Source organism: Peromyscus maniculatus, chromosome 22, assembly GCF_049852395.1.
Source record: "Peromyscus maniculatus bairdii isolate BWxNUB_F1_BW_parent chromosome 22, HU_Pman_BW_mat_3.1, whole genome shotgun sequence".
In the NCBI taxonomy this organism is placed as follows: Eukaryota; Metazoa; Chordata; class Mammalia; order Rodentia; family Cricetidae; genus Peromyscus; species Peromyscus maniculatus.
In genome coordinates this window covers 5040964-5067337 of record NC_134873.1, presented here as the reverse complement: position 1 = coordinate 5067337, position 26374 = coordinate 5040964, and the positions used below count along the sequence as shown (strand labels likewise).

At 40.9% G+C, this 26374-nt stretch overlaps 1 protein-coding gene across 1 annotated transcript in view; it reads left to right on the top strand.

Annotated features, from left to right (window-relative positions):
- Positions 1-25983, top strand: part of LOC143270236 (uncharacterized) — a 285186-nt gene extending 259203 nt beyond the window's left edge. Inside the window, exons 23-38 of the mRNA XM_076559424.1 lie at positions 1853-1939; positions 3722-3808; positions 5591-5677; positions 7451-7537; positions 9320-9406; positions 9524-9619; positions 11179-11265; positions 13048-13134; positions 13252-13347; positions 14915-15001; positions 16775-16861; positions 18615-18701; positions 20475-20561; positions 24632-24740; positions 25087-25224; positions 25816-25983. Of these exons, the coding sequence (XP_076415539.1) occupies positions 1853-1939; positions 3722-3808; positions 5591-5677; positions 7451-7537; positions 9320-9406; positions 9524-9619; positions 11179-11265; positions 13048-13134; positions 13252-13347; positions 14915-15001; positions 16775-16861; positions 18615-18701; positions 20475-20561; positions 24632-24740; positions 25087-25224; positions 25816-25859 (1440 nt within the window). The 3' untranslated portion in view covers positions 25860-25983. The remainder of the gene's footprint in view (positions 1-1852; positions 1940-3721; positions 3809-5590; positions 5678-7450; positions 7538-9319; positions 9407-9523; positions 9620-11178; positions 11266-13047; positions 13135-13251; positions 13348-14914; positions 15002-16774; positions 16862-18614; positions 18702-20474; positions 20562-24631; positions 24741-25086; positions 25225-25815) is intronic.
- The last annotated feature ends 391 nt before the right edge of the window (positions 25984-26374 follow it).

Genomic DNA, 26374 nt, shown 5'->3' with positions numbered 1-26374 from the left:
GGAACATATTGGCTGTGCAATAAGGTCGTCCAGCGTTGAGACCATCTCGGAGGACCCGGAACTGTCTCCGCTAGATGAGGTAATAACTGATAGCTGCAAAGAAAAAGAAATATATTTACCTTTAATTCCCACTAATTTGACATGTAATATATTTGTTTGTGTAAGGAACGATGTTTCTGTGTTCCTATGTCTGCAGTATTTCAAAGAGTGTCAGAGAAGAGGAAGCCAGCCTGGCCCATTTCTTCACCTCCTTCATATCCTCCCTTCTGGGAGCCCACAATCTAATCACCCTGTAAGGCACTAGTTCTCAACCTTCCTAAGGGTGTGGCCATCTGATGACCTATCTCATGTTGTGGTGAACCTGCACAGGACATTTTTTCCCTTGCTATTTGATAACTGTCATTTTTCACGTCTTATGAATTATCATGTCTATATCTATGTTTTCAGAAGGTGTTAGGTGAACCCCGTGAAAGACAGTCTTAGGTTTTCCAAATGGGTCACTAACCACCTGTTGAGAACCACTATTTTCATGGGTATGTGATAGTAAATTAGACTCTGGAGACAAAAATCAGAAAGGGAGCTCTTTGAATCAGAAAAGAAACCACACACAAATAAAGAGAGTAAACGTTAGAGAATCATGCAGTAGATAATGTCAACAGGAACCTACCAAACACTCTTGTATGACTTCAGTGGATTTATTTTAGGGGTGGAAATGTTTTGAATGCATTCTTTCTGTGCACTCTGTTTGTGGTCTGCCCACTGACATCCAGGGGCGCTTTGGATCCCCTGGCACTGCAGTTCCAGAAGGTTCTCAGCCAAGATGTTGGTTCTGTGAATCAAAGCCAGAGCCTCTGCCCCAGCAAAAAGTGGTAAACCCTGCTGAGTCATCTTTCCAGACCCCAGAATCAATATGTTTCTTATGCACCTGTTCATAAGCAAAGACCAATATGTCCTTTGTATAAACGATGAGTCAGCTTTCAGGGTGGTTGCCAAAATTTTATACCCTAGGCCTCATCAGCCTGCTGGTATGAAACATTGAAATGCAGAGAACTTATAGGCAGGAAGAACATGAATAGGAGGTGGTCTTGTTGGTACACTCCTCTAATCTGTGCACTCATAACACAGAGGACACTGGTCTCTTTGAGTTCAAGGATAACCTGTTCTCAATTTATTTGGTGAATGGGAAAAGGCAAGAAACTGTTTGCCACAGCAGAAGTGTGCAGGTGCAAGGATAATTTTTAGGAGTTGTTTCTATCCTCTCACCATTTCAATCTCAGGGTTCAATTGGAAGTGTCAGTCATGCTGGCAAGTGCCTTTATGACATTAGCCATTTGGTGGCCTTAATATATATGCTTTGAATGTAAATATATCAGCATTAATACACACTCCACAAAATACAAAAGAAATTGATACAATACACTAGCACACCAATGCCAGCAGATCACTCTGCATGCAGGCATAATGACCCGGGATCCATCCCAGAAGACACAATTACCAGCAAATTGCTTGACTACGAACGATGTGTTGAAAATACACGGTAAAAGATCATTAGAAATTTTTCGCATATTACTTCCAGCAATGAAACTCAGATCCACCTATCACATGCCAGAACAAAAGCGACCTCAAAGAAACTGAGCAAAAGAGAGTGAAACACTTTTCTTCTGTTCTGTTTTGAATTTTGGTATTCATAATTTAAAGGAACACAGCACAGCCTCTTTTGTGTCAGAAGACGGCTTCATTTGAAAAAAAAGCAAATAACGGTTTTGGTTCTCACACACACTTCACATACAGACCAAACAAAAGAATTGATTTCCTTAACTGAGAAGGTTCATCCTCTACCTTTCCTTTGCAGAAGAGCGAGGAACATATTGGCTGTGCAATAAGGTCCTCCAGCGTTGAGACCATCTCGGGGGACCCGGAACTGTCTCCGCTAGATGAGGTAATAACTGATAGCTGCAAAGAAAAAAAAATATATTTACCTTTAATTCCCACTAATTTGACATGTAATATATTTGTTTGTGTAAGGAACGATGTTTCTGTGTTCCTATGTCTGCAGTATTTCAAAGAGTGTCAGAGAAGAGGAAGCCAGCCTGGCCCATTTCTTCACCTCCTTCATATCCTCCCTTCTGGGAGCCCACAATCTAATCACCCTGTAAGGCACTAGTTCTCAACCTTCCTAAGGGTGTGGCCATCTGATGACCTATCTCATGTTGTGGTGAACCTGCACAGGACATTTTTTCCCTTGCTATTTGATAACTGTCATTTTTCACGTCTTATGAATTATCATGTCTATATCTATGTTTTCAGAAGGTGTTAGGTGAACCCCGTGAAAGACAGTCTTAGGTTTTCCAAATGGGTCACTAACAGCCTGTTGAGAACCACTATTTTCATGGGTATGTGATAGTAAATTAGACTATGGAGACAAAAATCAGAAAGGGAGCTCTTTGAATCAGAAAAGAAACCACACACAAATAAAGAGAGTATATGTTAGAGAATCATGCAGTAGATAATGTCAACAGGAACCTACCAAACACTCTTGTATGACTTCAGTGGATTTATTTTAGGGGTGGAAATGTTTTGAATGCATTCTTTCTGTGCACTCTGTTTGTGGTCTGCCCACTGACATCCAGGGGCGCTTTGGATCCCCTGGCACTGCAGTTCCAGAAGGTTCTCAGCCAAGATGTTGGTTCTGTGAATCAAAGCCAGAGCCTCTGCCCCAGCAAAAAGTGGTAAACCCTGCTGAGTCATCTTTCCAGACCCCAGAATCAATATGTTTCTCATGCACCTGTTCATAAGCAAAGACCAATATGTCCTTTGTATAAACGATGAGTCTGCTTTCAGGGTGGTTGCCAAAATTTTATACCCTAGGCCTCATCAGCCTGCTGGTATGAAACATTGAAATGCAGAGAACTTATAGGCAGGAAGAACATGAATAGGAGGTGGTCTTGTTGGTACACTCCTCTAATCTGTGCACTCATAATGCAGAGGACACTGGTCTCTTTGAGTTCAAGGATAACCTGTTCTCAATTTATTTGTTGAATGGGAAAAGGCAAGAAACTGTTTGCCACAGCAGAAGTGTGCAGGTGCAAGGATAATTTTTAGGAGTTGTTTCTATCCTCTCACCATTTCAAATCAGGGTTCAATTGGAAGTGTCAGTCATGCTGGCAAGTGCCTTTATGACATTAGCCATTTGGTGGCCTTAATATATATGCTTTGAATGTAAATATATCAGCATTAATACACACTCACACACACTCCACAAAATACAAAAGAAATTGATACAATACACTAGCACACCAATGCCAGCAGATCACTCTGCATGCAGGCATAATGACCCGGGATCCATCCCAGAAAACACAATTACCAGCAAATTGCTTGACTACGAACGATGTGTTGAAAATACACGGTAAAAGATCATTAGACATTTTTCGCATTTTACTTCCAGCAATGAAACTCAGATCCACCTATCACATGCCAGAACAAAAGCGACCTCAAAGAAACTGAGCAAAAGAGAGTGAAACACTTTTCTTCTGTTCTGTTTTGAATTTTGGTATTCATAATTTAAAGGAACCCAGCACAGCCTCTTTTGTGTCAGAAGACGGCTTCATTTGAAAAAAAAGCAAATAACGGTTTTGGTTCTCACACACACTTCACATACAGACCAAACAAAAGAATTGATTTCCTTAACTGAGAAGGTTCATCCTCTACCTTTCCTTTGCAGAAGAGCGAGGAACATATTGGCTGTGCAATAAGGTCGTCCAGCGTTGAGACCATCTCGGAGGACCCGGAACTGTCTCCGCTAGATGAGGTAATAACTGATAGCTGCAAAGAAAAAGAAATATATTTACCTTTAATTCCCACTAATTTGACATGTAATATATTTGTTTGTGTAAGGAACGATGTTTCTGTGTTCCTATGTCTGCAGTATTTCAAAGAGTGTCAGAGAAGAGGAAGCCAGCCTGGCCCATTTCTTCACCTCCTTCATATCCTCCCTTCTGGGAGCCCACAATCTAATCACCCTGTAAGGCACTAGTTCTCAACCTTCCTAAGGGTGTGGCCATCTGATGACCTATCTCATGTTGTGGTGAACCTGCACAGGACATTTTTTCCCTTGCTATTTGATAACTGTCATTTTTCACGTCTTATGAATTATCATGTCTATATCTATGTTTTCAGAAGGTGTTAGGTGAACCCCGTGAAAGACAGTCTTAGGTTTTCCAAATGGGTCACTAACAGCCTGTTGAGAACCACTATTTTCATGGGTATGTGATAGTAAATTAGACTATGGAGACAAAAATCAGAAAGGGAGCTCTTTGAATCAGAAAAGAAACCACACACAAATAAAGAGAGTATATGTTAGAGAATCATGCAGTAGATAATGTCAACAGGAACCTACCAAACACTCTTGTATGACTTCAGTGGATTTATTTTAGGGGTGGAAATGTTTTGAATGCATTCTTTCTGTGCACTCTGTTTGTGGACTGCCCACTGACATACAGGGGCGCTTTGGATCCCCTGGCACTGCAGTTCCAGAAGGTTCTCAGCCAAGATGTTGGTTCTGTGAATCAAAGCCAGAGCCTCTGCCCCAGCAAAAAGTGGTAAACCCTGCTGAGTCATCTTTCCAGACCCCAGAATCAATATGTTTCTTATGCACCTGTTCATAAGCAAAGACCAATATGTCCTTTGTATAAACGATGAGTCAGCTTTCAGGGTGGTTGCCAAAATTTTATACCCTAGGCCTCATCAGCCTGCTGGTATGAAACATTGAAATGCAGAGAACTTATAGGCAGGAAGAACATGAATAGGAGGTGGTCTTGTTGGTACACTCCTCTAATCTGTGCACTCATAATGCAGAGGACACTGGTCTCTTTGAGTTCAAGGATAACCTGTTCTCAATTTATTTGTTGAATGGGAAAAGGCAAGAAACTGTTTGCCACAGCAGAAGTGTGCGGGTGCAAGGATAATTTTTAGGAGTTGTTTCTATCCTCTCACCATTTCAAATCAGGGTTCAATTGGAAGTGTCAGTCATGCTGGCAAGTGCCTTTATGACATTAGCCATTTGGTGGCCTTAATATATATGCTTTGAATGTAAATATATCAGCATTAATACACACTCACACACACTCCACAAAATACAAAAGAAATTGATACAATACACTAGCACACCAATGCCAGCAGATCACTCTGCATGCAGGCAAAATGACCCGGGATCCATCCCAGAAAACACAATTACCAGCAAACTGCTTGACTACGAACGATGTGTTGAAAATACACGGTAAAAGATCATTAGACATTTTTCGCATTTTACTTCCAGCAATGAAACTCAGATCCACCTATCACATGCCAGAACAAAAGCGACCTCAAAGAAACTGAGCAAAAGAGAGTGAAACACTTTTCTTCTGTTCTGTTTTGAATTTTGGTATTCATAATTTAAAGGAACACAGCACAGCCTCTTTTGTGTCAGAAGACGGCTTCATTTGAAAAAAAAGCAAATAACGGTTTTGGTTCTCACACACACTTCACATACAGACCAAACAAAAGAATTGATTTCCTTAACTGAGAAGGTTCATCCTCTACCTTTCCTTTGCAGAAGAGCGAGGAACATATTGGCTGTGCAATAAGGTCCTCCAGCGTTGAGACCATCTCTGGGGACCCGGAACTGTCTCCGCTAGATGAGGTAATAACTGAGAGCTGCAAAGAAAAAAAAATATATTTACCTTTAATTCCCACTAATTTGACATGTAATATATTTGTTTGTGTAAGGAACGATGTTTCTGTGTTCCTATGTCTGCAGTATTTCAAAGAGTGTCAGAGAAGAGGAAGCCAGCCTGGCCCATTTCTTCACCTCCTTCATATCCTCCCTTCTGGGAGCCCACAATCTAATCACCCTGTAAGGCACTAGTTCTCAACCTTCCTAAGGGTGTGGCCATCTGATGACCTATCTCATGTTGTGGTGAACCTGCACAGGACATTTTTTCCCTTGCTATTTGATAACTGTCATTTTTCACGTCTTATGAATTATCATGTCTATATCTATGTTTTCAGAAGGTGTTAGGTGAACCCCGTGAAAGACAGTCTTAGGTTTTCCAAATGGGTCACTAACAGCCTGTTGAGAACCACTATTTTCATGGGTATGTGATAGTAAATTAGACTATGGAGACAAAAATCAGAAAGGGAGCTCTTTGAATCAGAAAAGAAACCACACACAAATAAAGAGAGTATATGTTAGAGAATCATGCAGTAGATAATGTCAACAGGAACCTACCAAACACTCTTGTATGACTTCAGTGGATTTATTTTAGGGGTGGAAATGTTTTGAATGCATTCTTTCTGTGCACTCTGTTTGTGGTCTGCCCACTGACATCCAGGGGCGCTTTGGATCCCCTGGCACTGCAGTTCCAGAAGGTTCTCAGCCAAGATGTTGGTTCTGTGAATCAAAGCCAGAGCCTCTGCCCCAGCAAAAAGTGGTAAACCCTGCTGAGTCATCTTTCCAGACCCCAGAATCAATATGTTTCTCATGCACCTGTTCATAAGCAAAGACCAATATGTCCTTTGTATAAACGATGAGTCTGCTTTCAGGGTGGTTGCCAAAATTTTATACCCTAGGCCTCATCAGCCTGCTGGTATGAAACATTGAAATGCAGAGAACTTATAGGCAGGAAGAACATGAATAGGAGGTGGTCTTGTTGGTACACTCCTCTAATCTGTGCACTCATAATGCAGAGGACACTGGTCTCTTTGAGTTCAAGGATAACCTGTTCTCAATTTATTTGTTGAATGGGAAAAGGCAAGAAACTGTTTGCCACAGCAGAAGTGTGCAGGTGCAAGGATAATTTTTAGGAGTTGTTTCTATCCTCTCACCATTTCAAATCAGGGTTCAATTGGAAGTGTCAGTCATGCTGGCAAGTGCCTTTATGACATTAGCCATTTGGTGGCCTTAATATATATGCTTTGAATGTAAATATATCAGCATTAATACACACTCCACAAAATACAAAAGAAATTGATACAATACACTAGCACACCAATGCCAGCAGATCACTCTGCATGCAGGCATAATGACCCGGGATCCATCCCAGAAAACACAATTACCAGCAAATTGCTTGGCTACGAACGATGTGTTGAAAATACACGGTAAAAGATCATTAGACATTTTTCGCATTTTACTTCCAGCAATGAAACTCAGATCCACCTATCACATGCCAGAACAAAAGCGACCTCAAAGAAACTGAGCAAAAGAGAGTGAAACACTTTTCTTATGTTCTGTTTTGAATTTTGGTATTCATAATTTAAAGGAACCCAGCACAGCCTCTTTTGTGTCAGAAGACGGCTTCATTTGAAAAAAAAAGCAAATAACGGTTTTGGTTCTCACACACACTTCACATACAGACCAAACAAAAGAATTGATTTCCTTAACTGAGAAGGTTCATCCTCTACCTTTCCTTTGCAGAAGAGCGAGGAAGATATTGGCTCTGCAATAAGGTCCTCCAGCTTTGAGACCATCTCTGGGGACCCGGAGCTGTCTCTGCTAGATGAGGTAATAACTGATAGCTGCAAAGAAAAAGAAATATATTTACCTTTAATTCCCACTAATTTGACATGTAATATATTTGTTTGTGTAAGGAACGATGTCTCTGTGTTCCTATGTCTGCAGTATTTCAAAGAGTGTCAGAGAAGAGGAAGCCAGCCTGGCCCATTTCTTCACCTCCTTCATATCCTCCCTTCTGGGAGCCCACAAACTAATCACCCTGTAAGGCACTAGTTCTCAACCTTCCTAAGGGTGTGGCCATCTGATGACCTATCTCATGTTGTGGTGAACCTGCACAGGACATTTTTTCCCTTGCTATTTGATAACTGTCATTTTTCACGTCTTATGAATTATCATGTCTATATCTATGTTTTCAGAAGGTGTTAGGTGAATCCCATGAAGGACAGTCTTAGGTTTTCCAAATGGGTCACTAACCACCTGTTGAGATCCACTATTTTCATGGGTATGAGATAGTAAATTAGACTATGGAGACAAAAATCAGAAAGGGAGCTCTTTGAATCAGAAAAGAAACCACACACAAATAAAGAGAGTAAACTTTAGAGAATCATGCAGTAGATAATGTCAACAGGAACCTACCAAACACTCTTGTATGACTTCAGTGGATTTATTTTAGGGGTGGAAATGTTTTGAATGCATTCTTTCTGTGCACTATGTTTGTGGTCTGCCCACTGACATCCAGGGGCGCTTTTGATCCCCTGGCACTGGAGTTCCAGAAGGTCCTCAGCCAAGATATTGGTTCTGTGAATCAAAGCCAGAGCCTCTGCCCCAGCAAAAAGTGGTAAACCCTGCTGAGTCATCTTTCCAGACCCCAGAATCAATATGTTTCTTATGCACCTGTTCATAAGCAAAGACCAATATGTCCTTTGTATAAACGATGAGTCAGCTTTCAGGGTGGTTGCCAAAATTTTGTACCCTAGGCCTCATCAGCCTGCTGGTATGAAACATTGAAATGCAGAGAACTTATAGGCAGGAAGAACATGAATAGGAGGTGGTCTTGTTGGTACACTCCTCTAATCTGTGCACTCATAATGCAGAGGACACTGGTCTCTTTGAGTTCAAGGATAACCTGTTCTCAATTTGTTTGTTGAATGGGAAAAGGCAAGAAACTGTTTGCCACAGCAGAAGTGTGCAGGTGCAAGGATAATTTTTAGGAGTTGTTTCTATCCTCTCACCATTTCAATCTCAGGGTTCAATTGGAAGTGTCAGTCATGCTGGCAAGTGCCTTTATGACATTAGCCATTTGGTCGCCTTAATATATATGCTTTGAATGTAAATATATCAGCATTAATACACACTCACACACACTCCACAAAATACAAAAGAAATTGATACAATACACTAGCACACCAATGCCAGCAGATCACTCTGCATGCAGGCATAATGACCCGGGATCCATCCAAGAAAACACAATTACCAGGAAACTGCTTGACTACAAACCATGTGTTGAAAATACTCGGTTAAAGATCATTAGACATGGTTCCCATTTTACTTCCAGCAATGAAACTCAGATCCACCTATCACATGCCAGACCTCAGGCGACCTCAAATAAACTGAGCAAAAGAGAGTGAAACACTTTTCTCCTGTTCTGTTTTGAATTTTGGTATTCATAATTTAAAGAACCCAGCACAGCCTCTTTTGTGTCAGAAGACGGCTTCATTTGAAAACGAAGCAAATAACGGTTTTGGGTCTCACACACACTTCACATACAGACCAAACAAAAGAATTGATTTCCTTAACTGAGAAGGTTCATCCTCTACCTTTCCTTTGCAGAAGAGCGAGGAACATATTGGCTCTGCAATAAGGTCCTCCAGCTTTGAGACCATCTCTGGGGACCCGGAGGTGTCTCTGCTAGATGAGGTAATAACTGATAGCTGCAAAGAAAAAGAAATATATTTACCTTTAATTCTCACTAATTTGACATGTAATATATTTGTTTGTGTAAGGAACGATGTCTCTGTGTTCCTATGTCTGCAGTATTTCAAAGAGTGTCAGAGAAGAGGAAGCCAGCCTGGCCCATTTCTTCACCTCCTTCATATCCTCCCTTCTGGGAGCCCACAATATAATCACCCGGTAAGGCACTAGTTCTCAACCTTCCTAAGGGTGTGGCCATCTGATGACCTATCTCATGTTGTGGTGAACCTGCACAGGAAATTTTTTCCCTTGCTATTTGATAACTGTCATTTTTCACGTCTTATGAATTATCATGTCTATATCTATGTTTTCAGAAGGTGTTAGGTGAACCCCGTGAAAGACAGTCTTAGGTTTTCCAAATGGGTCACTAACAGCCTGTTGAGAACCACTATTTTCATGGGTATGTGATAGTAAATTAGACTATGGAGACAAAAATCAGAAAGGGAGCTCTTTGAATCAGAAAAGAAACCACACACAAATAAAGAGAGTATATGTTAGAGAATCATGCAGTAGATAATGTCAACAGGAACCTACCAAACACTCTTGTATGACTTCAGTGGATTTATTTTAGGGGTGGAAATGTTTTGAATGCATTCTTTCTGTGCACTCTGTTTGTGGTCTGCCCACTGACATCCAGGGGCGCTTTGGATCCCCTGGCACTGCAGTTCCAGAAGGTTCTCAGCCAAGATGTTGGTTCTGTGAATCAAAGCCAGAGCCTCTGCCCCAGCAAAAAGTGGTAAACCCTGCTGAGTCATCTTTCCAGACCCCAGAATCAATATGTTTCTCATGCACCTGTTCATAAGCAAAGACCAATATGTCCTTTGTATAAACGATGAGTCTGCTTTCAGGGTGGTTGCCAAAATTTTATACCCTAGGCCTCATCAGCCTGCTGGTATGAAACATTGAAATGCAGAGAACTTATAGGCAGGAAGAACATGAATAGGAGGTGGTCTTGTTGGTACACTCCTCTAATCTGTGCACTCATAATGCAGAGGACACTGGTCTCTTTGAGTTCAAGGATAACCTGTTCTCAATTTATTTGTTGAATGGGAAAAGGCAAGAAACTGTTTGCCACAGCAGAAGTGTGCAGGTGCAAGGATAATTTTTAGGAGTTGTTTCTATCCTCTCACCATTTCAAATCAGGGTTCAATTGGAAGTGTCAGTCATGCTGGCAAGTGCCTTTATGACATTAGCCATTTGGTGGCCTTAATATATATGCTTTGAATGTAAATATATCAGCATTAATACACACTCCACAAAATACAAAAGAAATTGATACAATACACTAGCACACCAATGCCAGCAGATCACTCTGCATGCAGGCATAATGACCCGGGATCCATCCCAGAAAACACAATTACCAGCAAATTGCTTGACTACGAACGATGTGTTGAAAATACACGGTAAAAGATCATTAGACATTTTTCGCATTTTACTTCCAGCAATGAAACTCAGATCCACCTATCACATGCCAGAACAAAAGCGACCTCAAAGAAACTGAGCAAAAGAGAGTGAAACACTTTTCTTCTGTTCTGTTTTGAATTTTGGTATTCATAATTTAAAGGAACCCAGCACAGCCTCTTTTGTGTCAGAAGACGGCTTCATTTGAAAAAAAAGCAAATAACGGTTTTGGTTCTCACACACACTTCACATACAGACCAAACAAAAGAATTGATTTCCTTAACTGAGAAGGTTCATCCTCTACCTTTCCTTTGCAGAAGAGCGAGGAACATATTGGCTGTGCAATAAGGTCGTCCAGCGTTGAGACCATCTCGGAGGACCCGGAACTGTCTCCGCTAGATGAGGTAATAACTGATAGCTGCAAAGAAAAAGAAATATATTTACCTTTAATTCCCACTAATTTGACATGTAATATATTTGTTTGTGTAAGGAACGATGTTTCTGTGTTCCTATGTCTGCAGTATTTCAAAGAGTGTCAGAGAAGAGGAAGCCAGCCTGGCCCATTTCTTCACCTCCTTCATATCCTCCCTTCTGGGAGCCCACAATCTAATCACCCTGTAAGGCACTAGTTCTCAACCTTCCTAAGGGTGTGGCCATCTGATGACCTATCTCATGTTGTGGTGAACCTGCACAGGACATTTTTTCCCTTGCTATTTGATAACTGTCATTTTTCACGTCTTATGAATTATCATGTCTATATCTATGTTTTCAGAAGGTGTTAGGTGAATCCCATGAAGGACAGTCTTAGGTTTTCCAAATGGGTCACTAACCACCTGTTGAGATCCACTATTTTCATGGGTATGAGATAGTAAATTAGACTATGGAGACAAAAATCAGAAAGGGAGCTCTTTGAATCAGAAAAGAAACCACACACAAATAAAGAGAGTAAACTTTAGAGAATCATGCAGTAGATAATGTCAACAGGAACCTACCAAACACTCTTGTATGACTTCAGTGGATTTATTTTAGGGGTGGAAATGTTTTGAATGCATTCTTTCTGTGCACTATGTTTGTGGTCTGCCCACTGACATCCAGGGGCGCTTTGGATCCCCTGGCACTGGAGTTCCAGAAGGTCCTCAGCCAAGATATTGGTTCTGTGAATCAAAGCCAGAGCCTCTGCCCCAGCAAAAAGTGGTAAACCCTGCTGAGTCATCTTTCCAGACCCCAGAATCAATATGTTTCTTATGCACCTGTTCATAAGCAAAGACCAATATGTCCTTTGTATAAACGATGAGTCAGCTTTCAGGGTGGTTGCCAAAATTTTATACCCTAGGCCTCATCAGCCTGCTGGTATGAAACATTGAAATGCAGAGAACTTATAGGCAGGAAGAACATGAATAGGAGGTGGTCTTGTTGGTACACTCCTCTAATCTGTGCACTCATAATGCAGAGGACACTGGTCTCTTTGAGTTCAAGGATAACCTGTTCTCAATTTGTTTGTTGAATGGGAAAAGGCAAGAAACTGTTTGCCACAGCAGAAGTGTGCAGGTGCAAGGATAATTTTTAGGAGTTGTTTCTATCCTCTCACCATTTCAATCTCAGGGTTCAATTGGAAGTGTCAGTCATGCTGGCAAGTGCCTTTATGACATTAGCCATTTGGTGGCCTTAATATATATGCTTTGAATGTAAATATATCAGCATTAATACACACTCACACACACTCCACAAAATACAAAAGAAATTGATACAATACACTAGCACACCAATGCCAGCAGATCACTCTGCATGCAGGCATAATGACCCGGGATCCATCCAAGAAAACACAATTACCAGGAAACTGCTTGACTACAAACCATGTGTTGAAAATACTCGGTTAAAGATCATTAGACATGGTTCCCATTTTACTTCCAGCAATGAAACTCAGATCCACCTATCACATGCCAGACCTCAGGCGACCTCAAATAAACTGAGCAAAAGAGAGTGAAACACTTTTCTCCTGTTCTGTTTTGAATTTTGGTATTCATAATTTAAAGAACCCAGCACAGCCTCTTTTGTGTCAGAAGACGGCTTCATTTGAAAACGAAGCAAATAACGGTTTTGGGTCTCACACACACTTCACATACAGACCAAACAAAAGAATTGATTTCCTTAACTGAGAAGGTTCATCCTCTACCTTTCCTTTGCAGAAGAGCGAGGAACATATTGGCTCTGCAATAAGGTCCTCCAGCTTTGAGACCATCTCTGGGGACCCGGAGGTGTCTCTGCTAGATGAGGTAATAACTGATAGCTGCAAAGAAAAAGAAATATATTTACCTTTAATTCTCACTAATTTGACATGTAATATATTTGTTTGTGTAAGGAACGATGTCTCTGTGTTCCTATGTCTGCAGTATTTCAAAGAGTGTCAGAGAAGAGGAAGCCAGCCTGGCCCATTTCTTCACCTCCTTCATATCCTCCCTTCTGGGAGCCCACAATATAATCACCCGGTAAGGCACTAGTTCTCAACCTTCCTAAGGGTGTGGCCATCTGATGACCTATCTCATGTTGTGGTGAACCTGCACAGGAAATTTTTTCCCTTGCTATTTGATAACTGTCATTTTTCACGTCTTATGAATTATCATGTCTATATCTATGTTTTCAGAAGGTGTTAGGTGAACCCCGTGAAAGACAGTCTTAGGTTTTCCAAATGGGTCACTAACAGCCTGTTGAGAACCACTATTTTCATGGGTATGTGATAGTAAATTAGACTATGGAGACAAAAATCAGAAAGGGAGCTCTTTGAATCAGAAAAGAAACCACACACAAATAAAGAGAGTATATGTTAGAGAATCATGCAGTAGATAATGTCAACAGGAACCTACCAAACACTCTTGTATGACTTCAGTGGATTTATTTTAGGGGTGGAAATGTTTTGAATGCATTCTTTCTGTGCACTCTGTTTGTGGTCTGCCCACTGACATCCAGGGGCGCTTTGGATCCCCTGGCACTGCAGTTCCAGAAGGTTCTCAGGCAAGATGTTGGTTCTGTGAATCAAAGCCAGAGCCTCTGCCCCAGCAAAAAGTGGTAAACCCTGCTGAGTCATCTTTCCAGACCCCAGAATCAATATGTTTCTCATGCACCTGTTCATAAGCAAAGACCAATATGTCCTTTGTATAAACGATGAGTCTACTTTCGGGTGGTTGCCAAAATTTTATACCCTAGGCCTCATCAGCCTGCTGGTATGAAACATTGAAATGCAGAGAACTTATAGGCAGGAAGAACATGAATAGGAGGTGGTCTTGTTGGTACACTCCTCTAATCTGTGCACTCATAATGCAGAGGACACTGGTCTCTTTGAGTTCAAGGATAACCTGTTCTCAATTTATTTGTTGAATGGGAAAAGGCAAGAAACTGTTTGCCACAGCAGAAGTGTGCAGGTGCAAGGATAATTTTTAGGAGTTGTTTCTATCCTCTCACCATTTCAAATCAGGGTTCAATTGGAAGTGTCAGTCATGCTGGCAAGTGCCTTTATGACATTAGCCATTTGGTGGCCTTAATATATATCCTTTGAATGTAAATATATCAGCATTAATACACACTCACACACACTCCACAAAATACAAAAGAAATTGATACAATACACTAGCACACCAATGCCAGCAGATCACTCTGCATGCAGGCATAATGACCCGGCATCCATCCCAGAAAACACAATTACCAGCAAACTGCTTGACTACAAACCATGTGTTGAAAATACTCGGTTAAAGATCATTAGACATGGTTCCCATTTTACTTCCAGCAATGAAACTCAGATCCACCTATCATATGCCAGAACAAAAGCGACCTCAAATAAACTGAGCAAAAGAGAGTGAAACGCTTTTCTCCTGTTCTCTTTTGAATTTTGGTATTCATAATTTAAAGGAACCAGGCACAGCCTCTTTTGTGTCAGAAGACGGCTTCATTTGAAAACGAAGCAAATAACGGTTTTGGTCTCACACACACTTCACAAACAGACCAAACAAAAGAATTGATTTCCTTAACTGAGAAGGTTCATCCTCTACCTTTCCTTTGCAGAAGAGCGAGGAACATATTGGCTCTGCAATAAGGTCCTCCAGCTTTGAGACCATCTCTGGGGACCCGGAGCTGTCTCCGCTAGATGAGGTAATAACTGATAGCTGCAAAGAAAAAGAAATATATTTACCTTTAATCCCCACTAATTTGACATGTAATATATTTGTTTGTGTAAGGAACGATGTCTCTGTGTTCCTATGTCTGCAGTATTTCAAATAGTGTCAGAGAAGAGGAAGCCAGCCTGGCCCATTTCTTCACCTCCTTCATATCCTCCCTTCTGGGAGCCCACAATCTAATCACCCTGTAAGGCACTAGTTCTCAACCTTCCTAAGGGTGTGGCCATCTGATGACCTATCTCATGTTGTGGTGAACCTGCACAGGAAATTATTTCCCTTGCTATTTGATAACTGTCATTTTTCACGTCTTATGAATTATCATGTCTATATCTATGTTTTCAGAAGGTGTTAGGTGAACCCCGTGAAAGACAGTCTTAGGTTTTCCAAATGGGTCACTAACCACCTGTTGAGAACCACTATTTTCATGGGTATGTGATAGTAAATTAGACTATGGAGACAAAAATCAGAAAGGGAGCTCTTTGAATCAGAAAAGAAACCACACACAAATAAAGAGAGTATATGTTAGAGAATCATGCAGTAGATAATGTCAACAGAAACCTACCAAACACTCTTGTATGACTTCAGTGGATTTATTTTAGGGGTGGAAATGTTTTGAATGCATTCTTTCTGTGCACTCTGTTTGTGGTCTGCCCACTGACATCCAGGGGCGCTTTGGATCCCCTGGCACTGCAGTTCCAGAAGGTTCTCAGCCAAGATGTTGGTTCTGTGAATCAAAGCCAGAGCCTCTGCCCCAGCAAAAAGTGGTAAACCCTGCTGAGTCATCTTTCCAGACCCCAGAATCAATATGTTTCTTATGAACCTGTTCATAAGCAAAGACCAATATGTCCTTTGTATAAACGATGAGTCAGCTTTCAGGGTGGTTGCCAAAATTTTATACCCTAGGCCTCATCAGCCTGCTGGTATGAAACATTGAAATGCAGAGAACTTATAGGCAGGAAGAACATGAATAGGAGGTGGTCTTGTTGGTACACTCCTCTAATCTGTGCACTCATAACGCAGAGGACACTGGTCTCTTTGAGTTCAAGGATTACCTGTTCTCATTTTATTTGGTGAATGGGAAAAGGCAAGAAACTGTTTGCCACAGCAGAAGTGTGCAGGTGCAAGGATAATTTTTAGGAGTTGTTTCTATCCTCTCACCATTTCAATCTCAGGGTTCAATTGGAAGTGTCAGTCATGCTGGCAAGTGCCTTTATGACATTAGCCATTTGGTGGCCTTAATATATATGCTTTGAATGTAAATATATCAGCATTAATACACACTCCACAAAATACAAAAGAAATTGATACAATACACTAGCACACCAATGCCAGCAGATCACTCTGCATGCAGGCATAATGACCCGGGATCCATCCCAGAAAACACAATTACCAGCAAATTGCTTGACTACGAACGATGTGTTGAAAATACACGGTTAAAGATCATTAGACATGGTTCCCATTTTACTTCCAGCAATGAAACTCAGATCCACCTATCACATGCTAGAACTCCGGCGACCTCAAAGAAACTGAGCAAAAGAGAGTGAAACACTTTTCTTCTGTTCTGTTTTGAATTTTGGTATTCATAATTTAAAGGAACCCAGCACAGCCTCTTTTGTGTCAGAAGACGGCTTCATTTGAAAACGAAGCAAATAACGGTTTTGGGTCTCACACACACTTCACATACAGACCAAACAAAAGAATTGATTTCCTTAACTGAGAAGGTTCATCCTCTACCTTTCCTTTGCAGAAGAGCGAGGAACATATTGGCTCTGCAATAAGGTCCTCCAGCTTTGAGACCATCTCTGGGGACCGGGAGCTGTCTCTGCTAGATGAGGTAATAACTGATAGCTGCAAAGAAAAAGAAATATATTTACCTTTAATCCCCACTAATTTGACATGTAATATATTTGTTTGTGTAAGGAACGATGTCTCTGTGTTCCTATGTCTGCAGTATTTCAAAGAGTGTCAGAGAAGAGGAAGCCAGCCTGGCCCATTTCTTCACCTCCTTCATATCCTCCCTTCTGGGAGCCCACAATCTATTCACCCTGTAAGGCACTAGTTCTCAACCTTCGTAAGGGTGTGGCCATCTGATGACCTATCTCATGTTGTGGTGAACCTGCACAGGAAATTATTTCCCTTGCTATTTGATAACTGTCATTTTTCACGTCTTATGAATTATCATGTCTATATCTATGTTTTCAGAAGGTGTTAGGTGAACCCCGTGAAAGACAGTCTTAGGTTTTCCAAATGGGTCACTAACCACCTGTTGAGAACCACTATTTTCATGGGTATGTGATAGTAAATTAGACTATGGAGACAAAAATCAGAAAGGGAGCTCTTTGAATCAGAAAAGAAACCACACACAAATAAAGAGAGTATATGTTAGAGAATCATGCAGTAGATAATGTCAACAGAAACCTACCAAACACTCTTGTATGACTTCAGTGGATTTATTTTAGGGGTGGAAATGTTTTGAATGCATTCTTTCTGTGCACTCTGTTTGTGGTCTGCCCACTGACATCCAGGGGCGCTTTGGATCCCCTGGCACTGCAGTTCCAGAAGGTTCTCAGCCAAGATGTTGGTTCTGTGAATCAAAGCCAGAGCCTCTGCCCCAGCAAAAAGTGGTAAACCCTGCTGAGTCATCTTTCCAGACCCCAGAATCAATATGTTTCTTATGCACCTGTTCATAAGCAAAGACCAATATGTCCTTTGTATAAACGATGAGTCAGCTTTCAGGGTGGTTGCCAAAATTTTATACCCTAGGCCTCATCAGCCTGCTGGTATGAAACATTGAAATGCAGAGAACTTATAGGCAGGAAGAACATGAATAGGAGGTGGTCTTGTTGGTACACTCCTCTAATCTGTGCACTCATAACGCAGAGGACACTGGTCTCTTTGAGTTCAAGGATTACCTGTTCTCAATTTATTTGGTGAATGGGAAAAGGCAAGAAACTGTTTGCCACAGCAGAAGTGTGCAGGTGCAAGGATAATTTTTAGGAGTTGTTTCTATCCTCTCACCATTTCAATCTCAGGGTTCAATTGGAAGTGTCAGTCATGCTGGCAAGTGCCTTTATGACATTAGCCATTTGGTGGCCTTAATATATATGCTTTGAATGTAAATATATCAGCATTAATACACACTCCACAAAATACAAAAGAAATTGATACAATACACGAGCACACCAATGCCAGCAGATCACTCTGCATGCAGGCATAATGACCCGGGATCCATCCCAGAAAACACAATTACCAGCAAATTGCTTGACTACGAACGATGTGTTGAAAATACACGGTAAAAGATCATTAGACATTTTTCGCATTTTACTTCCAGCAATGAAACTCAGATCCACCTATCACATGCCAGAACTCCGGCGACCTCAAAGAAACTGAGCAAAAGAGAGTGAAACACTTTTCTTCTGTTCTGTTTTGAATTTTGGTATTCATAATTTAAAGGAACCCAGCACAGCCTCTTTTGTGTCAGAAGACGGCTTCATTTGAAAACGAAGCAAATAACGGTTTTGGGTCTCACACACACTTCACATACAGACCAAACAAAAGAATTGATTTCCTCTACCTTTCCTTTGCAGAAGAGCGAGGAACATATTGGCTCTGCAATAAGGTCCTCCAGCTTTGAGACCATCTCTGGGGACCCGGAGCTGTCTCCGCTAGTTGAGGTAATAACTGATAGCTGCAAAGAAAAAGAAATATATTTACCTTTAATCCCCACTAATTTGACATGTAATATATTTGTTTGTGTAAGGAACGATGTCTCTGTGTTCCTATGTCTGCAGTATTTCAAAGAGTGTCAGAGAAGAGGAAGCCAGCCTGGCCCATTTCTTCACCTCCTTCATATCCTCCCTTCTGGGAGCCCACAATCTAATCACCCTGTAAGGCACTAGTTCTCAACCTTCCTAAGGGTGTGGCCATCTGATGACCTATCTCATGTTGTGGTGAACCTGCACAGGAAATTATTTCCCTTGCTATTTGATAACTGTCATTTTTCACGTCTTATGAATTATCATGTCTATATCTATGTTTTCAGAAGGTGTTAGGTGAACCCCGTGAAAGACAGTCTTAGGTTTTCCAAATGGGTCACTAACCACCTGTTGAGAACCACTATTTTCATGGGTATGTGATAGTAAATTAGACTATGGAGACAAAAATCAGAAAGGGAGCTCTTTGAATCAGAAAAGAAACCACACACAAATAAAGAGAGTATATGTTAGAGAATCATGCAGTAGATAATGTCAACAGGAACCTACCAAACACTCTTGTATGACTTCAGTGGATTTATTTTAGGGGTGGAAATGTTTTGAATGCATTCTTTCTGTGCACTCTGTTTGTGGTCTGCCCACTGACATCCAGGGGCGCTTTGGATCCCCTGGCACTGCAGTTCCAGAAGGTTCTCAGCCAAGATGTTGGTTCTGTGAATCAAAGCCAGAGCCTCTGCCCCAGCAAAAAGTGGTAAACCCTGCTGAGTCATCTTTCCAGACCCCAGAATCAATATGTTTCTTATGAACCTGTTCATAAGCAAAGACCAATATGTCCTTTGTATAAACGATGAGTCAGCTTTCAGGGTGGTTGCCAAAATTTTATACCCTAGGCCTCATCAGCCTGCTGGTATGAAACATTGAAATGCAGAGAACTTATAGGCAGGAAGAACATGAATAGGAGGTGGTCTTGTTGGTACACTGCTCTAATCTGTGCACTCATAATGCAGAGGACACTGGTCTCTTTGAGTTCAAGGATTACCTGTTCTCAATTTATTTGGTGAATGGGAAAAGGCAAGAAACTGTTTGCCACAGCAGAAGTGTGCAGGTGCAAGGATAATTTTTAGGAGTTGTTTCTATCCTCTCACCATTTCAATCTCAGGGTTCAATTGGAAGTGTCAGTCATGCTGGCAAGTGCCTTTATGACATTAGCCATTTGGTGGCCTTAATATATATGCTTTGAATGTAAATATATCAGCATTAATACACACTCCACAAAATACAAAAGAAATTGATACAATACACTAGCACACCAATGCCAGCAGATCACTCTGCATGCAGGCATAATGACCCGGGATCCATCCCAGAAAACACAATTACCAGCAAACTGCTTGACTACGAACCATGTGTTGAAAATACTCGGTTAAAGATCATTAGACATTTTTCGCATTTTACTTCCAGCAATGAAACTCAGATCCACCTATCACATGCCAGAACTCCGGCGACCTCAAAGAAACTGAGCAAAAGAGAGTGAAACACTTTTCCCCTGTTCTGTTTTGAATTTTGGTATATATAATTAAAAGGAACCCAGCACAGCCTCTTTTGTGTCAGAAGACGGCTTCATTTGAAAACGAAGCAAATAACGGTTTTGGGTCTCACACACACTTCACATACAGACCAAACAAAAGAATTGATTTCCTTAACTGAGAAGGTTCATCCTCTACCTTTCCTTTGCAGAAGAGCGAGGAACATATTGGCTGTGCAATAAGGTCCTCCAGCGTTGAGACCATCTCGGGGGACCCGGAACTGTCTCCGCTAGATGAGGTAATAACTGATAGCTGCAAAGAAAAAGAAATATATTTACCTTTAATTCCCACTAATTTGACATGTAATATATTTGTTTGTGTAAGGAACGATGTCTCTGTGTTCCTATGTCTGCAGTATTTCAAATCGTGTCAGAGAAGAGGAAGCCAGCCTGGCCCATTTCTTCACCTCCTTCATATCCTCCCTTCTGGGAGCCCACAATCTAATCACCCTGTAAGGCACTAGTTCTCAACCTTCGTAAGGGTGTGGCCATCTGATGACCTATCTCATGTTGTGGTGAACCTGCACAGGAAATTTTTTCCCTTGCTATTTGATAACTGTCATTTTTCACGTCTTATGAATTATCATGTCTATATCTATGTTTTCAGAAGGTGTTAGGTGAACACCGTGAAAGACAGTCTTAGGTTTTCCAAATGGGTCACTAACAGCCTGTTGAGAACCACTAATTTCATGGGTATGTGATAGTAAATGAGACTATGGAGACAAAAATCAGAAAGGGAGCTCTTTGAATCAGAAAAGAAACCACACACAAATAAAGAGAGTAAACGTTAGAGAATCATGCAGTAGATAATGTCAACAGGAACCTACAAAACACTCTTGTATGACTTCAGTGGATTTATTTTAGGGGTGGAAATGTTTTGAATGCATTCTTTCTGTGCACTCTGTTTGTGGTCTGCCCACTGACATCCAGGGGCGCTTTGGATCCCCTGGCACTGCAGTTCCAGAAGGTTCTCAGCCAAGATGTTGGTTCTGTGAATCAAAGCCAGAGCCTCTGCCCCAGCAAAAAGTGGTAAACCCTGCTGAGTCATCTTTCCAGACCCCAGAATCAATATGTTTCTCATGCACCTGTTCATAAGCAAAGACCAATATGTCCTTTGTATAAACGATGAGTCAGCTTTCAGGGTGGTTGCCAAAATTTTATACCCTAGGCCTCATCAGCCTGCTGGTATGAAACATTGAAATGCAGAGAACTTATAGGCAGGAAGAACATGAATAGGAGGTGGTCTTGTTGGTACACTCCTCTTATCTGTGTACTCATAATTCAGAGGACACTGGTCTATTTGAGTTCAAGGATTACCTGTTCTCAATTTATTTGGTGAATGGGAAAAGGCAAGAAACTGTTTGCCACAGCAGAAGTGTGCAGGTGCAAGGATAATTTTTAGGAGTTGTTTCTATCCTCTCACCATTTCAATCTCAGGGTTCAATTGGAAGTGTCAGACATGCTGGCAAGTGCCTTTATGACATTAGCCATTTGGTGGCCTTAATATATATGCTTTGAATGTAAATATATCAGCATTAATATATACACACACACACACACACACACACACACACACTCACACACACACACACTCCACAAAATACAAAAGAAATTGATACAATACACTAGCACACCAATGCCATCATATCACTCTGCATGCAGGCATTATTACACGGGATCCATCCCAGAAAACACAATTACCGCAAACTGCTTGACTACCAACCATGTGTGGAAAATACTCCGTTAAAGATCATTAGACATGGTTCCCATTTTACCTCCAGCAATGAAACTCAGATCCACCTATCACATGCCAGAACTCAGGCGACCTCAATGAAACTGAGCAAAAGAGAGTGAAACACTTTTCTCCTGTTCTGTTTTGAATTTTGATGTTCATAATTTAAAGGTACCCAGCAAGCCTCTTTTGTGTCAGAAGACGGCTTTATTTGAAAATGAAGCCAATAACAGTTTTTGGTCTCACACAGACTTCACTTACACACCAAACAAAAGACTTAATTTCCTTAACTGAGAAGGTTCATCCTCTACCTTTCCTTTGCAGAAGAGCGAGGAACATATTGGCTCTGGAATAAGGTCCTCCAGTGTCAATACCATCTTGGGGGACCTTGAACTGTCTCCGCTAGATGAGGTAATAACTGATAGCTGCAAAGAAAAAGAAATATATTTACCTTTAATTCTCACTAATTTGACATGTAATATATTTGTTTGTGAGAGGAACGATGTCTCTGTGTTCCTATGTCTGCAGTATTTCAAATAGTGTCAGAGAAGAGGAAGCCAGCCTGGCCCATTTCTTCTCCTCCTTCATATCCTCCCTTCTGGGAGCCCACAATCTAATCACCCTGTAAGGCACTAGTTCTCAACCTTCCTAGGGCTGTGGCCATCTGATGACCTATCTCATGATGTGGTGATCCTTCACAGGAAAATTTTTTCCCTTGCTATTTAATAACTGTCATTTTTCACGTCTTATGAATTATCATGTCTATATCTATGTTTTCAGAAGGTGTTAGGTGAACCCTGTGAAAGACAGTCTTAGGTTTTCCAAATGGGTCACTAACCACCTGTTGAGAACCACTCTTTTCATGGGTATGTGATAGTAAATTAGACTATGGAGACAAAAATCAGAAAGGGAGCTCTTTGAATCAGAAAGTTACAACCACACACAAATAAAGTGAGTAAACGTTAGAGAATCATGCAGTAGATAATGTCAACAGGAACCTACCAAACACTCTTGTATGACTTCAGTGGATTTATTTTAGGGGTGGAAATGTTTTGAATGCATTCTTTCTGTGCACTCTGTTTGTGGTCTGCCCACTGACATCCAGGGGCACTTTGGATCCCCTGGCACTGCAGTTCCAGAAGGTTCTCAGTCAAGATGTTGGTTCTGTGAATCAAAGCCAGAGCCTCTGCCCCAGCAAAAAGTGGTAAACCCTGCTGAGTCATCTTTCCAGACCCCAGAATCAATATGTTTCTTATGCACCTGTTCATAAGCAAAGATCAATATGTCCTTAGTATAAACAATGAGACTGCTAAGTTAGGCATGTCACTGACATGTCTTGAATGACAAAGACCTGGAGTCATTATTTGTTGTGGAATAAAATTCAGTGAGGTTTTTCATCTGCCAAGCATCATCAAATACATTTTCAAAACTCATATTTCATAAATGTACCTTATTAAATAATCTGGTCTTCTTTGTATGCTATCTAAGCCAACATTATAGAATTACTTCATCTGTTTTTGCCATATTACTCTTGGTAACACCCCTTCAGTGACTCCAATATATCCTTCAGGCTTTGTTCATGTCACTTGTACTGTATTTAGATGTTAGTTCTATTACTTTCTATTGCCATGCCCAAGGCAACTTCTAGAAGGAAGGGTTTGTTTGGAGTGGGTTTTATGGTTCCAATGGGATGCATACACTTCCATCACCATCATAATTCAGGCAGGCAGGCATGGCACTGAAGCAGCAGCTTAGAGCTACACTGACTCACACAAGAAACGGAGAGCTCTCTGAAAATAGCACAAGTCTTCTGAAACCTCAAGGTGAACCAATAATGACACAACTCCTCTGAAAAGGCCACACCTCCTAATCCTCCCCTAGATAGTTCCACCAACTGGTGGCCAAGCATTCAAATATATGAGCCCATGGGGGCTGTTCTCACTCAAGTCTCCAGAGAGGTGCTGGGGCAGGCCATTATAGCTATCCTCCATGTATGACAATAGTCATAGTTAAGTAGTAAGAACTTGGAAGGCATCTCCCAGAATCCTAACTTGCAGCTCCACAGCTCCCCTCTGCTCATGCATATCAAAATCACCCTCACTGTTCTACTATCCAAGGAACTTAATGGCAATTGTGAAAGGTTGTGGGGAAAGCATTAATGCAGTGCAGAGGAGAGAGGTTCCTTTTGTTCCAAAAGCTCCTCATTGTCACATTTTCTTAATCTGGCCAGAATGCAAAATCCCAGTCATACAGACAGGAAAGGACACATTTTGTCCTTTTCCTTTTACAACTTCCCATTATACAGAGAATGACAGTGTCAGGTAGTAAAGAAAAGAAGGAAAGAAGGCATAAAGCTGAGCAGGTCCCCTTTTAAATTTCTCAAAACTCTGGGCCTTTTACTCAAACAGAAAGGAAGCAGAAAGTACTGAATATCAATGGCTGTTGTGATAAAATTAGACTGAGAAAAGAGACATTTGGGGGCTATAAATCAAGACCCTGACATAACAGATAAGTCTTAAAATGAATAAAATCAGTGAAAATGTTAATGAAAACTAACGTCTCACATTTTCCTTAAAGGTTGAAAAGAAGGCACCTTGTGATCCCCATATTACCGTTCGGCACAATTTGGTCCATTTACCACCTACATGGGATGGAGAAGGAGTTGACCCGGTTGATAATAAAAAAGGTGCGCATTCAGCCCAGGACACTGTTCTGGATCCCACAATTATTTAGGTATTTGCACTGGGCATGCAAGGGGGAGACCATATACTGACCCTGAGCCTGCTCTTGGTCACCACACTAATGACACCTTGGACCCTTTTCAAACACTGACCCAGTTCTTGAAGCGTGTCTTAGAGCAGAACACAAGTGTAGTAGATTCACTACTGATCGGGAATCTTCTCTTGTTCATGTGCCATGTGACACTCCAGAACCTACACAGGGTAGCAACAAAATTTTTGGTTCTGTAAATACAGCTGACCACACCAGCTATACAATGAACACCTCTATTAAATCTATTCCTCCTCTGGCAGAAGACATGCTGCTACTCCTTATAACTCCAGCAATGTGGTTCCTGGTTTCGATTATGATGATGATAAGATACATAAGCAATATAATATTCCGCAGACGAAGTAATTTGAGAGATTACAGGAACCAAAACGTTGGACAAGGTGAGACCACAGAAATGGTTTAAAATAGATGAAGATTTTTGTAGTAGAAATCTAATTTTTTGGGCACTAGTATGTAAGATTAATAAATTTCATGCTTTATATAGAACTTTTGGGCATTTCCTAGCACCAGAAAAAATTTGATTCTTTTTTTCCCAATAATATTAAAAATATATCACATAAAAATAACAGTTTAGTCCAACGAAAGTGCCCAAGTAAAGCTGGTAGGTTCACAGTTGTCTCCTATTCTGGAACAACGGAATTTCTTTCACTCCTAATGTGAACCTTGTGTTTTTCTGAATGGCTAAGCAGAGATATATAACTGTTAAATATTAGTTTCTATTTTTCTGTGTGCATACATTGTGACTTATGAGTATAGCATCTTCTTAGAAACAAATATTTCAGAAGAAGCAACATCTGAGAATAGAACCAACAAAATGAGGCTCCACATTCTCACACCTTTTCAAACACAATGATACTAATGTCACTCCATAAGATTCTACTGATGATGCCACTGCTACTCCTGATCCTGAGATGTATGTCACCAGTGATGTTCTTGATGATGCAACTGATAGTTCTTTCTTTTCTTTTTAGTTGCTACCGAAGCTGATAATTCTCTGAAAGAACACAACAAATGACAATCTGTCAGGAAGATTTTATAAAAAATAGACGTGGTTAACTATTTTCTGGCAGAAGACATAGTATATATTGAATTCTGTATATGTTTGAAATATTTTCCCATTAAAATGCATTATGCAAATATTTTAAGTTGTTTCTTGGTATTGTACAAACTGATCACCTGACCACTCAGTGATATGTTTAAGGGGAAGGATTTTTATTATAGATACCAGAGTTTGAACAGATAGAGTGATCTGGAATGTTCAAAGCAGAAGGAGATGTTGGCTGAACATAGTCAGCCAACTGGACCTGGCTAATGATAGAAGCAGAAACAGCCAGAGAGGCAGAGAGAGAGAGAGAATGAGACAGAGGAGGAGACAGAGAGAGGGAGAGGAACATGGAGACAGGAGGAGAGAGAGACACAAAGAGAGAGATTTATAAAGAGATTGAGAAGGTGTGAGAAGGGATGCTTCTGAACTAGAGGGAGTTTAGGGTAGGGGAGGAGGGGAGAGGACCTAGGACACTAGCATAGACT